General features: G+C 35.5%; 1 protein-coding gene across 2 annotated transcripts in view; it reads left to right on the top strand.

Moving 5' to 3' along the window:
* LOC107158269 (calcium-activated chloride channel regulator 4-like) overlaps positions 1–16,928 on the top strand; it is a 31,208-nt gene that overhangs the window by 11,469 nt on the left and 2,811 nt on the right. For both annotated transcript variants that reach the window (XM_015504731.2, XM_015504732.2), the window contains exons 7-12: positions 1,166–1,393; positions 4,798–4,975; positions 6,423–6,529; positions 9,007–9,222; positions 9,779–10,046; positions 11,829–11,999. In XM_015504731.2, the coding sequence (XP_015360217.1) occupies positions 1,166–1,393; positions 4,798–4,975; positions 6,423–6,529; positions 9,007–9,222; positions 9,779–10,046; positions 11,829–11,999 (1,168 nt within the window). The remainder of the gene's footprint in view (positions 1–1,165; positions 1,394–4,797; positions 4,976–6,422; positions 6,530–9,006; positions 9,223–9,778; positions 10,047–11,828; positions 12,000–16,928) is intronic.

Here is a 16,928-nt window from a genome sequence, read left to right as displayed (position 1 = left end):
TAGAACAGAGTTTATCATGTAGGGTTAGTCAATAAAAAAATTGTCGAAATGAATGGACTATTAATAAGCAAATGCAATGTTATAAAGCACCCAGAGGACAGCAAGTTTGAAGCAGACAGAGCATGCATGCTGCAGGCCAGGAATAAAAACTTCAGCAAATAGGGAAAGGGGGGCTATTAAAAAAGGGCAGAGAAAGATACAGATTAATGAAATGAACCACAATAACACAGAGTTCCAGAAAGAGAGCAGCAAAATGCTGTACAACAGCCCAAAATGCTGTACAGTGACCAGAAAATGTCACTGAGAAAAGAAGAAGCTCCTGATTGGCAGCTGAGGAGTCTTCCCTAAACAGGGTGCTGGCAGATACAGGGTTAAAGTCAAAGCAAAGAAACAAAGTGGTGTAGAATACTCAAATATGGGGGTGTAGAAGTTTTTCCCTGTAATTTGTTCAGGAAGTTCAGAGAGAAACTTGGGTGTGGTTGTGGAGAGGAACCCTCTGAGTGTGGTGAGGAGGGATGGAGAGGACAAATTATAAAGAAGTATACATCCTCAAAAACCCAATACCAGGAAGAGGGATGTGAGTCCTGAAGTGTTACCAAAGAACCAATTCAAATTAATCCATAGATGAATAAGTGGTGGGGAAGGTTAAGAGAAAGGGAAAGGAGGGAGGGAGGGACTGGGCTTCTCAGCATTTACTGCAGCTCAAGTAAGTTTTGCATTTTGGGAAGACTAGTCCCTAGTAGATGGACCATTTGAGCTCTGGGTGGAGGTCGAGATAGTCTGGTTGGATTGGGAGTTCTGGGGTGTGATTTCATCCTAGGACAAGAGGCACAGAGGCTCCCAGGAGGAATCTGAGAGGCTATAAAATGTGTATCTTCACTTGCAACTCAATCTCCTCCCTAGCTTCCACCTCTAACTTAGCAGCAGGAATCATTCCTAATTGAAAAATCTAAGCTCCTTACTATTCTGTATGTGTTCCTTAACAGACATAACCATATTTTTTAATTTCACCAATTAAATAATTGCTTTCTTCAACAATACCAATTAATAGTTATAGAAATTTCTTACCAATAAAGTTTATCCACTCATTTTGTGTGATCTGCTATTATATTCTATATGAAAACCACTTGATTGTTTTCTTGTCTTTTTTCAGTTCTCCTCTCAGAGTTCTACTCGCCTCGATCGAATGAATCAAGCAGCAAAATATTTCCTACTACAGACTGTTGAAAATGGATCCTGGGTAGGGATGGTTCACTTTGATAGTGCAGCCAGTGTTAAAAGTGAGCTAATCCAAATAAAAAGTGACAGCGAAAAAAACAAGCTCTTGGGGAGCTTACCTACTGTAGCTCTTGGAGGAACTTCCATCTGCTCTGGAATTACAACTGCATTTCAGGTGAAAATCATACTGCAAATATATTTTTTCCTTTTTTCTTTGTTTATTTTCAGCATGTTTTACCACAAAATGCTGCTGCACATACATTTTGCCTAGTTTTAACATAATTTATTCTAAAAGGCACAGAACACACAGAAAAAAATCCACTTGGTTTTTAATGGATCAGTGAATCAATGAATAAAATATAGGGAAAAAAATAAGTATAAAAATGCCACTACATTATATGACCAATAAGACCAGAGATTTTGCTCTTGTTTTCATAGAAGAGTTGGTGTTAAATAAATGTCAATTAAGTAAATAATAGTTTGTGGGCACAAAAGCCATCAACTTTGGGGGCAATGAAGCAAATTACCTGGTATGATTCCACTTTGGGCCAGTTCTCCTTTTAGTTTATGTGGCATTCAGACAGGGCAAACTGATGCTTGTTTATTAAAACAGATGGAATAGGGACTATTAATCCTATCTAGTGTAAGTATCAGAGTACTAGCTCTGTTTATTAGCTTTGTAACCTGAGGCAAACTTTTTGCGTCTATGGATTCTATATGCCTTATCTAAACAATAGAGGACAGAGGAATGCCTACTCATAGGATTATTATGAAAATAATGTGAACTTATATAGTTACATACTTAGAATGATCTTTGCTGTATTATAGAGTAAATTTTATCCAAATGGTCATATTGAACACATCATTAATGTCAATTGGGTCATTTTCCTTCTTAGAAACCCTCTTCATCCCCTCACAATCTAAAAAATTTAATCTGAATTCCTCAGTCTGAAATTACTCCATAGTCTCCTAAGGCTAAGACTGCCCTCTTCTATCTCCCAACCTTTTTCTCAGTTCTCCACTCCTGATGCTCTATGCCCCACAAACTCATAGTACACATTTTTCTCCAAGCCCCCTGTATGCTAGCTGTCCCTGTACCTATGCACATGCAATTTCTCTACCTAAAACGGTTTCTTCTTTCTCATCTTGACATGTTAAAATTCTACTATTTCTTCAAAATCCTCTTTCTTTTTAGCTTTTACTGCCCCTACACAGCCCTATGGAGTCTCTTTTATGAATTACATGGCTTTTTAAGTATAGGTTTATCAAATAAAGGTCTGCATTCAAATCACAATTGTCACTATTAGCTTTGTGACACTAAGCATGATTCTCGACCCTTCTAATCCTTGATTTCCTCCTTAGTAAAATGGGATAATGAAAGCCAGCACATAAGGTTGTTCATGTTTTCATTTATTTAACATGCATTTAATGTCTAGCTGCTTCCCTCTGTGGTGTTTGCTATATCCATGGGGAACAGATTTTACCATATAGGTGAATACAAACAGTAATGCACATTATGGAGACAGTGTTGTGAAAGAACTCAACAGGGTGATATGATTTTGAGTAACTAGGAAAGGAGGGAATCACTTCATAAAAAGAGGCCATTGAAGCCTTCCCTAAAAAGTGACATCTAAAGTAAGATTTGAAGGATAAGAAAGAGCCAATGGTTCATGTAGAATGGAGAGTACAAAGTTCTTTAGATAGAGTTGGGGATGGATTATTGCAAGAAATGGTAGAAGCTGGTGGCACTGGAGAATAGCAAATGAGGGGGTATGAAATGTGGTTGGAAAATTAGATTATGGCTAAACTCAAAGCTTCAAAAGTATGAGAGATTTTTACGTTTTTTTTTTTTTTTACAATAACAAACAGCTACTGAAGAGCTTGAAACATCAGAATCTGGTTATCAATTTATGTTTTATGAAGGTGACCTGTTGCCCCATGTAAAACCACATGTAGGGAGCAAGAGTGGTAATGTGGAGACAGTTTGGGAGCTTGGGCTTGAAATTACATAACATATAAAACATAGTTAACACATATTTGATGTTCAGTAAAAGGGATATCTCTAATATTTTGTCATCTTTCTTGAACTACAGAGTACTCTGTTGAACATATTTGTTGTGTTTATCTTACTCTTCTTTACATCTCCTCAGTATCAGCAACTCTGTAAATATTATTGAATTGAATTGAATTTTTTCTATGAATGCAAGAGCAATAGTTCCTATTGAATTCCAGCATAGTGGCTGACCCACTGCAAATGCTCAGTGAATATACTAATTTAAAAAAGGAGAGATGAAGAAGAGAGAATGTTACTTCATCTTTGGATCTTCATTTTGCATTTACATGTGAGGGAGTAGTGTGTTATGAATGCAGTATAAATACCATAAATGTATATAGCCTCCTCTATTCTTCAGTTTCATTTCAATGCATATCTGAGTATATTTTTCATATATTACAATATGTATAAGTCTCTTTGACTCAGAATCTGAACAAATCATAATGAGGGTGGTGATTTTTCCCCTTGATATGAACTTTATTAGGGATTCTACATTCTAAAACCTATTCTATAAATCTATGCATACCTCCACTCCATGAACAAGAAAGCCACTGATAACCTGACTTTTTTTTCTTGAAGTCTACTCTCAATTTCCCAAAATGGTGCTCAAAGAGGCCACCACTAATTAAAGCTGTCACAGAAGTTGAAATATAATAGTTATCCCAGGCTAAGTTCTCTTTATCCTCTTACACAGCCATCTACATTTAGAGCTCCAAGGTTCAAACTGTTGGACTTTTAGGAAAGCAATTCAATTGCAAATAAAAATCAACAATTATTATTCATGATGTCTTTTGAATACCACTAATATGTTTAGTTCTATGCCAGTTACTATTAAGAGTAAAATAAAGTTATACAGCGTCCCTAACCTCAACATGCTTATAATTGAACATATCTTTTTGAAAAGTACGCTAAGAGTTTTCTAATTTGAAATTAAGACTCTTTATTTTGAGTGGACACTATTTTTCAAATTAGTTCATTCTAGTTACCCATAATATTAGGGTTCTTTTTGACAAAATTATACGAGGATGAAATAAAATTTGCTCCAATTTAGACTCTAGTACTTCCTGTTTGTTCCCTCTGTTCCCTTTCTTGAGGTGGATTCTTAATGTATCCATCTGTATATACAATTGGCACTATACACTAAAGGTTTCATGTAGGATAGTCAGTCAAAGAAAGCAGAAAAATATCACTTCTATATTCCACAATTATATTGTAGGTGTCTAGTTGACCTGAATTTTCCAGGCTGAGATACCACTGTCATTTGGTCCAGGCAGGATTTTCCAAAGCCCTTCTCCCAGCTACCTACATTTGAGTAAATGTTCTCTTCAATAGGCAGGGATGGAGGTGGGGCAGGAAAAGGTAATGTTTAAATTTCCCCAGGGATTGTTGATTTCAGATTCTATGATTTTAAAAGAGACTAACACCTCTATTCCTTACACTATCATTTATTCATCTAAATTTTTCTCTAATTTCCCATTGGTCTTTTGGATCTAGGATGGTAATTGTGTTCTGAATTATGCTTGCAGGTGATTAAAAAGCTAAACCCCCAAATAGATGGATCTGAAATAGTGCTGCTGACTGATGGGGAGGACAGCACTACAGGGAGATGTACTGATGCTGTGAAACAGAGTGGGGCCATCATTCATTTAATTGCTTTGGGGCCAGATGCTGAAAAAGCAGTAATACAGATGAGCAATGAAACAGGTAAAACATGATCTGAAAATTCTAGACCTTTAATACTAATGTATATAAAGAGGCTGACAATTCAACAACTTCTCTTGAGCACCTGGTTTGCAGATGCTGAGCCAAGAGTTGAAAATCCCAGTCAAACCAGACGCAATCTCTGTTCTAACTCAGAATCCTGTTGCGTGGAAAGGCAAATGACACTACAAATCAGATCACATAAGCTGATAACATTCCTTGACAACATGAGAAATAACAAAGAATAAATTTCTATGTGGGAAAAAGCCATAAGTTCTCCTAAGGTTGTAGAGAATAAGGGCAAGGAGGTCTGAACAATGAAGTGACTTCTTTGCTGGTGCTTGAACAAGGGTTAAATTTCTCCAGGAAGGAAAATGGGAGAGAGAAGATAATCAGGCCATGAGCAAAAAAAAAAAAAAAAAAAAAAAAAAATCATGTTTGAATGATAATGTGAGACAATGTGATGGAAGCAATAGTGTTCCTATAAGGTCAGAGCATAGGTGCCCCTCTGTGAGGTAGGAGGTCATGACTAACAGCAGCTCAGCCAAAATATCCAAATAACAATAAAGTTTCTAGATAAATATTAACTAGGTAGCTATTATTTTAGATACACAGATATGATGTAAATAAATTACATGTTTTAATGCCTTCTAAAAATAGCGAAGAAAACATAATTCATGAGTACCATTTTATCAAATTGGTTTTAATGACACCAAATATAAACCTGCTTTTAGTTGTACAAACTCATTGTTTTCCGGTGTTTTGTTTTGTTTGTTTTTGGTGTTTTATTTTGTTTTGAGACAGAATTGCTTAAGTTGCCAAGGCTGGGCTCAAAATTGTAATTTTCCTACCTCAGATTCCCAAGTAGATGGGATTAGAGGCCTTTGCTACCATGAATGTTCAAAGTGCTTTTATAGCCATTGTAAAATTTATTCCTCTTCCAAATATTCCATTCAGTAGCACTACTTTTTAGGATTTGTCCCGACTGCTTACTATTCTATCTCTGGTTAGTTATTACCAGGATACATCAATATCTTTCTAATTTATTTACTATCTTTCTAATTGACTAATTCTGATATAATGTTTGTAAATCTAAAAAACAACTTCATTACAACTATATCTTAAATAAAAGTAAAAATTACCCTAAAGGGGTATGTAAAGTCTGTGAGCTTCACCATGTGGAATTGTAACATCTTCTTTCATAGTCTATGATTATTTGATGTATTTCAGCTAGCTGAGATTTTGATTTAGAGGTATTAAAGTAGCTTATGCTTCCTCGTGATAACATTTTTAAATTAGCACTTCAGAGTTAAATCTTATAGCTATTTGACATTGGTCTGTTTAAATAATACATACTGAAACTGTGATTTTATTTAAAATATTATATTATTAATCACTAAAATTTACTCATTTTCAAGAAAGCAAACTAGCTAATGCATTTATATTTTAGGAGGAAAGCATGTTTTTGCTTCAGATGAAGCCGTGAACAATGGCCTTATTGATGCTTTTGGTGCCCTTACATCAGAAAATGCTGATCCCACCCAGAAGTCACTTCAGGTCAGAGTTGCCACTCGGGATTTTTGTGTTTGCATTTACCATAACTGAGCAGAAGAATTTGGTAGTCTTAAGTTTTGAGTTCTATATTTATCTCAAAGTGAATTTTTAATTAAAATCAAAACTTCTGCCATAGATAGAAATATACTTTAGCTATAACAAAATTAAGTGCTAAGATAAGAGTAAAATAAATGGTGAGATAGCTAAGATTGTTTTTTCATATTCCCATATAATTTGGTTAAGGGATAATGTTAAAACCTAATCACATCCATTTTCCACCAAAAGACTTCACCCAAAATAAAACAACCATTTTGAATGAAAAACTAAAACAAAACTCATGTTTCCAAGCTTTCCTTACACTTCACTGTTATAAAATAAATTTAGACACATGAACTCAAGCACCTAATTTGCAAATAGAAGAAATATATCTTGGAAATAAACACAAGAAAGAAAGGCTAGGGATTCTCCTATCTCTTCAACCACATTTTTCGCTGGGATTTTATTTTACTCACCTCTCTTCTGAACTCAACTTTTTTCTCATCTATATCACAATAGCACCATTATTTTCTCATTTCTCACTTCTCCCATCTAACAGAAATGTTGTGTCCTTGTCTAACATATCTCCAAGTCCTACATCCTACCAGCTGCTTGTAATTATCATTATACTATTTGCTTCTGAGTTCAACTGTTTAAGATCATGCACATTTGTCTTTCTGGGCCTGGCTTGTTTCAGGTAACATAATGTCACAGAAGATCCAACTTGATCCACTCACTACATGTTTCCACATTTAGATACTTAGATTCAAGAAGTTTGATTAAGCTTTGGTTCTTTAATTCAGATCCCATGTACAATGTCCACATAGCCTGTTCCCATCAAAATGTTTTTTAAAATATCTGTTTCTCTTCTTTCTCCATTTACAAAAGTCTATTTCATACCTCCTTATATCAAGACTTCTGTGTTCCGTTTTCCTATTCATCAAGTCACTGTCTATATTAAAACTTACCATGATCACCCAGACAGACCTATTTTCCAACAATAAGAAGAGCATAGATGCTATCGCCTATGGCTTAGAATATGTACATACTGGTTTGGAGATTTAACTCAATAGTAATACTTTCTTAAATCAAAGACATATTCACTTAACAGGAGATGAAGACTTTTATAACAATGATGCTTCAAAGTAGAATTCACTTACTTTTATCAGCATGAGGGTATTTTGGGTTGTGGAGTAAGCTAAAGCAGAAATGGGATTTCTTGTTGTTCTAAGAAGGCTCCACCTAGGAAACATGTAACGAGTGGATCAAGTTGGATCTTCTGTGACATTATGTTACCTGAAACAAGCCAGGCCCAGAAAGACAAAAGTTCATGATCTTACACAGTTGAACTCAGAGAAGCAAATAGTATAATGATGATTATAAGCGGCTGGTAGGATGTTGGACTCAGACAGATGTTAGACAAGAATACAACATTTCTGTTAGATGGGAGTAATGAGTTCAAGAGATCTATCATACAAATATGGTGATGATAGTTAATAACATGTATTTTATCCTTCAAAATTGTTCAAAATGGAATTAAGCTCTTTCAACGAATACACACACATACACACACACACACAAACAAAATGACAAGGATGTGAGGTAATGCTCATGTAAATTAGCTTGATTTAGCCTTTCTATAATGTGTACACTTTTCAAAACTTCATGTTGTATATGATAAATTTATACCATTTTGTCACTTTAAAAAATAATAAGTAAAGCAAAAGAGTTGGCTCTCCTAGACTAAGTGCTATCCACAGAGATTTAAATAATTTCTTTAAAGTTTCTTTCTGAGAAGATCCTATGCTTTATTGTTTTTTTCTCAGGATTCCATCCTGTACACATTAGTTTCCCCTATTGTATTTACTCTCCAGAGCTTCATTCTCTATCCTGTGTGAAAAACTATTTCAAGATTCCCGATGAGGAAAATATATCCATGAGAGCTTTTTTTCTAATGATTTATGCTCCATATTTATAAAGCCCTCACTCTCTCTGTCAAATACTCTAATGACACATAAACATTATATCTTGTATCATCATGTAGATGGGGAATTGAGGATAATCACACACATGCACAAACATTCATACACATATACACCCCCAATAGTCCATCTCTGTCCATAGTACCCCTTAATACTAACGACTGGCATGGGTGTTTATCCAAAAAAAATGAAAAAAAAATTAATTGGTTCATGTTCCCAACTGTAAATTCATTCTCCTGCTCTATAGCTCTTTTATACCCTATTCTTTTCTCAGACCCTCTATTTTCAACATTCTAGCTAACAACTTCTACGTACCAATGATCTTTCAGAAAGATCCCAAGTCTAAGGTGGCATGCCATGTATAAGATTGTATTCAGATGAGAAATCATGGATGATCTTTAAAAGAAAAAAATAAAATTATTCTATTCTATAGTCATTAATTTTTAAAATATATCTAAACAGCTCGAAAGTAAGGGATTAACCCTGAACAATGATACCTGGATGAATGACACTGTAATAATTGATAGCACTGTGGGAAAGGACACATTCTTTCTCGTCACGTGGGAAAAACAGCCTCCCAGTATTTCACTCTGGAATCCCAATGGGACACTGACAGAAGCTTTCACACGGGACACTCTTTCTAAAATGGCCTATCTCAGCATTCCAGGAACTGCACAGGTAAGTGATCAGCTTTTAGACATTCTCTGAATTTTTGAAAGCTGAAATTGTTTTATGTCATTCTCTGAATTTTTGAAAGCTGAAATAAATTGTTTTATGTCATAAATGTATTGATGATTATATCATCGACAAAATTAATTTGCCATGCAGTCTCCTTGCCTTTGTAATCCTAAAGACCGTGGTGAATGGCAGAAAAAATAAATAAAGAACTCTTACTTCAGAAGAAAAATCTAACAAAAACTTTCAGGTAAAACTATGGGAAGACACTATGCAGTTAGTGTACAGACTGCTGTTAAGGTCAATGAATAAGGGCAAAGGCAGACTACACTATCCAGTAATTATTTTTTTCAGATGAGATGTCACACAATATAGACACCATGCATGACAATAATCAGAGTACCTGCCTGAACCTTAACTCTCACCATTTTAAAACCTCAAACCACCAAAAACCTGTTCATCATACTCACACTTCTAAGATTTATTGTAGATTTGCATAGTGGGAATCAGGATACCGTTTGACTCTGGAAACTTATTATCTTTCCACTGGAAATTTTAGGTGGGCACTTGGACTTACAGTCTTCAGGCCAAAGCAAACCCAGAAACACTAACCATGACAGTAACTTCTCGGGCAGCAAATTCTTCTGTGCCTCCAATCACAGTGAATGCTAAAATGAACAAAGACACAAACAGCTTCCCCAGCCCAATGATCGTTTATGCACAAGTTCTCCAAGGGTATCTCCCCATTCTTGGAGCCAGTGTGACTGCGATCATTGAATCAAACAGTGGAAAAACACAAGTTTTGGAACTTTTGGACAATGGTGCAGGTAATTCACTGGTTTTATGAATAAGCCTATATTTCATAACTCAGGATATGGTAAGGGTCCCTGTGGCATCATAGGTCAGTAAGACAGAATCCTATGGAATGAAGGAACAGCAGGAAATTATATCAGATGAAGCCTACAATCAAAATGTTGACAATAGATGTTATTTGTTGTTATTATTATTGTTTGTCATTGGTTTATCAACCAATATCTGTCATCATTTAAGTAGATCTCATTCAGAAGGTTGAGGACATCGTCAAGAAAGTGTGCTCAGGGAGGGTGAAGCACAAGCAGCCAAATGAGATCTAGTGGTAGAATCTGGGCTCCTGGTAGGAAAAATTCCCAAGAGCTGGGAAAAAAAGTCAATCTTTAGAGCCAAGGCCCAGGGGCTATCAGAGTTACCACAAAGAGGAGGGCTCACCACTGGGGCATCAGATACCAGGTCTTAAGGACAGAAAACAGGGAACTTGCAAGTCATTTTCTGTCTCCCTGGTTCATATCGGTGTGTGGTGCTTATAGATCCTTTCCAGAGTCTGGATGGTCCTAGACAACAGAACCTTCTGGTAAGAGGTCAGTGAGCAAGGAAATAAGCAATTTGATACACATCTGAATTATTACAGTTTGTATCAGTACCTCTCACAATGTAATTTTCAGTCCTTTGATAATACTGTATTCAACTAGAATTGGCAAATTATTCTGACATGCAACTCAATTCCTTCTTCAGGCATGACAATATTTACACCACTGTCCTTTGCTTTTTCTTTCCCTTTCCACAAAACTATCTGCAGTATATAAAACCTATCTATATCTTGTTTGATTTCTTAGCATTTTATCAGATGAATATTTAGCTAATGGGGAAGTATCTAGTTTGAAATGCCTTCGCCTAAGAAGACATTGGTGATTAACAATGGCTTAGTGTAGGCATTCTCAAATTTTAGCATACAGGGAATAATCTGGAGAGTTTGATTACAATATGGAATGCCAAGGCCCTTCCCTAGGTAGTATGAGAAATTTACGTGTCTAAATATCTTTACACTTATAGAGATACAGATAGTGGTGGTTCAAGGACTTCACTTCATACCCTCTGATTTAGAATTTATGGCCCACAAGATATGTGTTTTGCAATATAACAGATGACAGGAATGCTAGTGTTATCAAGAAGTATACTTATGAAATAGTGTTCCTGAAATCCTCCAATTTTTATTCCAAAAGCAGATGGGATTTTTCTGTGTCAGAACAGAAAATTAATGGATCAGCAAAGACCAGAGAAAAGAAAAAGAAAGAGTTGTTGAAGATAAAGCAAAACAAGTAATAGTAGTTGGCTTGAGTGAGAATTAGATCCTGTACTAAGTCATTTTTTTTTCCTACTGTGGACATTTCTTGATTTAAATACAGAGATGACATATGACTAGATTAATTAATATGACTAGATAAATTAAGGTGAAAGCAAAGCAAATGGCAGAGAAATGGTAAGAGTAGTACCATAAAATATATTTAAATTGATAAATGATAAAAATATGAGGTATTTATGTTTATTATACATACACAAATATAAATGTGTGTATATGTGGTATATGGATATAAAGGTATAAAAATAACTTGAGTCTCAATTCAACAATATTTTGATCTGACAGAGCATAATGGAAATATTCTCCAAAAGGTCAAACCCTAAATATGAAGCCTGGTGGAGAGGACATGTTATAGAGGCCACAGCTTGTTGTTTGGGAAAATGCATGAATTTCTCTTTGTATTTACAATCATTTATTTCTTCATTTCTATGATAAGGTGCTGATTCTTTCAAAGATGACGGGGTCTACTCCAGGTATTTTACATCTTATTCAGAAAATGGCAGATATAACTTAAAAGTGCGGGCTCACGGAGGAACAGACTCTGTCAGACGAAGCTTGCGGCACCCACTGAATAGAGCTGCCTATATACCAGGCTGGGTGGTAGATGGTGAGTAGCTCATGGCAGCTGAATTCATGCATAGAATGAATAATATTTGGGGTTTGATATAATTGAGGCTTCAAACATCTTACAACTCACAATATAGCTTTTCCCACTTCTGGAATGAAGTTCTTAGCTAATTCTCTCCAAATTAATCTAGGCTTTGAAATAATGCCTGGCGCCTAGTAAGCACTTAAAAACTGTTAGCTAGAATTATGTTAGTTTGGGAAACCTTCATGATATCCACAAAATATGCCAAATTTTCAGGTCAGGAAATGAAAACAAATCAATATGTTATGAGCCTAAGTATAAGCAGAATTTATCCTTCAGATTAAAAGTGCTATTAAAAATAAACATTTATTTGTAATGGTGTTTCCTGGTTTGTTAGCTTTTAAACTGCTTTTATATTTTAAAATTTAATATGCACATTATAGGAAACAGAAAAACACAAGCAAAGAACAAAGTCGTGGAGTCACAAGTAGCTTAGCTGGACGTGTCCTTTCAGAACCTGCATGTCCATATACAACATCTCATTTTGTGTGATTGAAATCAAAGTGTGAATCAGGCTTTTCTGTGTATCATGAATATTCACCAGTTCAAAATCCCAAAGCTACATGAGCATTTTTGATAACCAAGAATACACTACAGCAATACATTCTGTTAGAAAAAAAAATTGCAATCCTGCCTTTCCTGGGACAAAATTTTCACTGAAGACAGCAATGGCAACAGGTCTCTAGATAGATATATTAGCAAAGTTACAACTACAATAATGTATTCCCTTACTGCTCAATTTAAAATGAGATATAAAGCAACAGAATACACCAAGCATAATTTGTCTCAGAAGGTTCACTATCAGATTTCTACTACTAAAATACAGGCAAGAGAGCATGTTCCCAGTGAATTGAAGTATTCCTACAGTACAGCCAGAAGATGCACACACATCAGTAGCTCACATCAAAATGAAAATCAGTGATTGCTCCCATAACAGCAGAATGTATTACAATTCTTATTAAACATATACAGCACAATTTTTCATATCTCTGATTGTATATAAATTATGCTCACACCAATTCATGTTTTCATACATGTACTTTGAATAATGATGTCCATCACATTTCACCATCCTTGATAACCTCCTGACCCCTCCCTTCCCTTCCCACCCCTCTGCTCTATCTAGAGTTTACCTATTCCTCCCATGCTCCCCCTCCCTACCCCACTATGAATCAGCCTTCTTATATAAGAGAAAATATTTGGTATTTGTTCTTTTTAGGATTGGCTAACTTCACTTAGCATTATCTTCTCCAGCGTCATCTATTGACCTGCAAGTGCCATGATTTTTTCTCCTTTATTGCTGAGTAATATTCCATTGTGTATATATGCCACATTTTTTCTATCCATTCATCTATTGAAGGGCATCTAGGTTGGTTCCACAGTTTAGCTATTATGAATTGTGCTGCTATAAGCATTGATGTGGCTGTGTCCCTATAGTATGCTGTTTTTAAGTCCTTTGAGTATAGACCGAGGAGAGGGATAGCTGGGTCAAATGGTGGTTCCATTCCCAGTTTTCCAAGGAATCTCCATACTGCTTTTCATATTGGCTGCACCAATTTGCAGTCCCACCAGCAATGTATAAGTGCCTTTTTCCCCACATCCTCGCCAACACTTATTGTTGTTTGTCTTCATAATAGCTGCCATTCTGACAAGAGTGAGCTGATATCTTAGAGTGGTTTTGATTTGCATTTCTCTAATTGCTAGAGATGATGAACATTTTCTCATATATTTGTTGATTGATTGTATATCCTCTTCTGAGAAGTGTCTATTCATGTCCTTGGCCCATTTATTGATTGGGTTATTTGTTTTTTGGTGTTTAACTTTTTGAGTTCTTTATATACCCTAGAGATTAGTGCTAATGTGTGAGGGGTAAAAATTTGCTCCTAAGATGTAGGCTCTCTGTTCACCTCACAGATTGTTTATTTTGCTGACAAGAAACTTTTTAGTTTGAATCCATCCCATTTATTGATTCTTGCTTTTAATTCTTGTGCTATAGGAGTCTTATTAAGGAAGTTGGGGCCAATTCCCCCATGATGGAGATTAGGGCCTACTTTTTCTTCTATTAGATACAGGGTCTCTGGTCATATTCCTAGGTCCTTGATTCACTTTGAGTTGAGTTTTGAATATGGTGAGAGATAGCAGTTTAATTTCATTTTGATACATATGGATTTCCAGTTTTCCCAGTACAATTTGTTGAAGAGACTATCTTTTCTCCAATGCATGTTTTTGGTGCCTTTGTCTAATATAAGATAATTGTAATTTTGTGGGTTGGTCTCTGTGTCCTCTATTCTGCACCACTGGTCTACCAGTCTGTTTTGATGCCAATACCATACTGTTTTAGTTACTATTGCTCTGTAGTAGAGTTTAAGGTCTGGTATAGTGATGCTACCTGCTTCACTCTTCCTGCTAAGGATTGCTTTAGCTATTCATGGTCTCTTATTTTTCCAGATGAATTTCATGATTGCTTCTTCTATTTCTATGAGTAATGCCATAGGGATTTTGATTGGAAGTGCATTAAATCTGTATAGTACTTTTGGTAGTATGGTCATTTTGATAATATTAATTCTGCCAATCCAAGAGCAAGATAGGTCTTTCCATTTTCTAAGGTTTTCTTTGATTTCTTTCCTTAGGGTTCTGTAGTTTTCATTGTATTGACCTTTCACCTCTTTTGTTAAGTTGATTCCCAAGTTTTTTTGATTTTTGTTTGTTTGTTTTTGCGGCTGTTGTAAATGGGGTAGTTTTCTTCTCAGAGGATTTGTCACTGATAAACAGAAATGCCTTTGATTTATGGGTGTTAATTTTGTATTTTGCTACTTTGCTGAATTCATTTACAATTTCTTGAAGTTTTCTGGTGGAGCTTTTGGGGTCTTCTAGGTATAGAATCATATCATCAGCAAATAGTGCTAATTTAAGTTCTTTCCCTATACATATCCCTTTAATTTCTTTCATCTGTCTCATTGCTCTGTCCATTGATTCAATAACTATGTTAAATAGAAGTGGTGAAAAAGGGCATCCTTGTCTTTTTCCAGTTTTTAGAGGGAATGTCTTCAATTTTTCTCCATTTAGAATGATGTTGGCCTGGGGCTTAGCATAAGTAGCCTTGAGGATGTCTAGTTGTAAATTCTTTTAACTTTTGTTAATCAGGGAAGGTTTTTATTTCAATCTCAAATTTAAAGCTTAATTTTGGTGGTTACAAGATTCTTGGTTGGCATCCATTTTCTTTCAGAACTTGATCTATGTTGTTCCAGAATCTTCTAGCTTTTAGGGTCCAGGTTAAAAAATCTGCACATAACCTGATTGGTTTTCCCCTGAATGTAATCTGATTCCTTTCTCTCATGGCTTTTAAGATTCTCTCTTTATTCTGTATGTTAGGCATTTTCATTATAATGTGCCTTGGTGTGGATCTGTTGTAATTTTGTACATTTGGTGGCCTGTAAGCCTCTTGAATTTGGTTTTCCAAATTATTTTTCATATTTGGAAAATTTTCTGATAGTACTTCATTGACTAGATTGTTCATTCCTTTGCTTTGGAACTCTATGACTTCCTCTATCCCAATAATTCTTAAATTTGGTCTTTTTATGCTATCCCATATTTCTTGAATGTTCTGCTCATAGTTTCTTACCATTTTCATTGTGCAGTCTACATTATTTTTCAAGATTATATAGTTTGTCTTCATTGTCTGGGGTCCTGTCTTCCAAGAGGTCTAATGTGTTGGTGATGCTTTCAATTGAGCTTTTAATTTGGTTTATAGTTTCTTTTTTTATTTTATTGGTTGTTCAAAACATTACAAAGCTCTTGATATATCATATTTCATACATTTGATTCAAGTGGGTTATGAGCTCCCACCCCATAGTTTCTTTCATTTCGAGGATTTCTGTTTGGTTTTTCTTTAGAACCTCTATCTCCCTATTGAAGTAAACTTTTGCTTCCTGAATTTGTTTATGTAACTCTTTGTCAAATGATCTTTAGCTACTCATATTTGCTCTCTTATATCATCCTTTAATTGACAGAACATTTAAATTATGTGCAGCCTGAACTCCTTCGCTGTAATTTCATCTGTTGTTCTGGCCATGGATTCTAATAATGTGGTATCTTGATTTGTTTGGGGCAGTTTTTTCCCTTGTCTTTCCATGTTGCTCGGGTATCTTCCTTTCCAGCTCTGTGGATCTGAGGCATTCTCATGTTTATCCTATAGGCCTGTAGTGCCCTGTAGGGTTCCAATACCTCACCTTTGAGGGGAAGGACAATGTTAACAGATCCCAATATAAACAAAATACCACCTGGTTATCTGATGTTCTAAACAGGTAGTAGCCCCAACTAAAGATGGTTATGGAGGTCTAGCAGAATGCACTTCAATTTATAGTACACATATAGAGCACAATTTTTTTATGTCTCTTATTGTATACAAAGTAGAGTCACACCATTTGTGTCTTCATATGTGTACTTAGGATAATGATGTCTATCTCATTCCACCATCTTTCCTACCCCCAAAACTTCTCCCTCCTCTCCCTCCCCTTTGCCCTATCTAGAGTTCCTCCATACTTCCCATGCTTCTCCATCCATCCCCATTATGGATCAGCATCTACATATCAGAGAAAATATTCAGATTTTGGCTTACTTCACTTAGCATAATATTCTCCAATTCCATCATTTACCTGCAAATGCCATGATTTTATTCTCTTTTAATGTAATATTCCATTGTGTATATATACCACATTTTCTTTATTCATTCATCTACTGAAGGGCATATAGGTTAGTTCCACAATTTAGCTATTGTGAATTGTGCTGCTATAAACATTGATGTGGCTGCTTCACTGTAGGATGCTGTTTTGGGATATAGACCAAGGAGTGGGATTGCTGTGTCAAATGGTGGTTCCATTCTAAGTT

This window comes from Marmota marmota, unplaced genomic scaffold (assembly GCF_001458135.2).
Source record: "Marmota marmota marmota unplaced genomic scaffold, marMar, whole genome shotgun sequence".
Lineage (NCBI taxonomy): Eukaryota > Metazoa > Chordata > Mammalia > Rodentia > Sciuridae > Marmota > Marmota marmota.
Note: the sequence above shows the minus strand (reverse complement) of the source record. Positions and strands in the feature narration are given on the sequence as shown.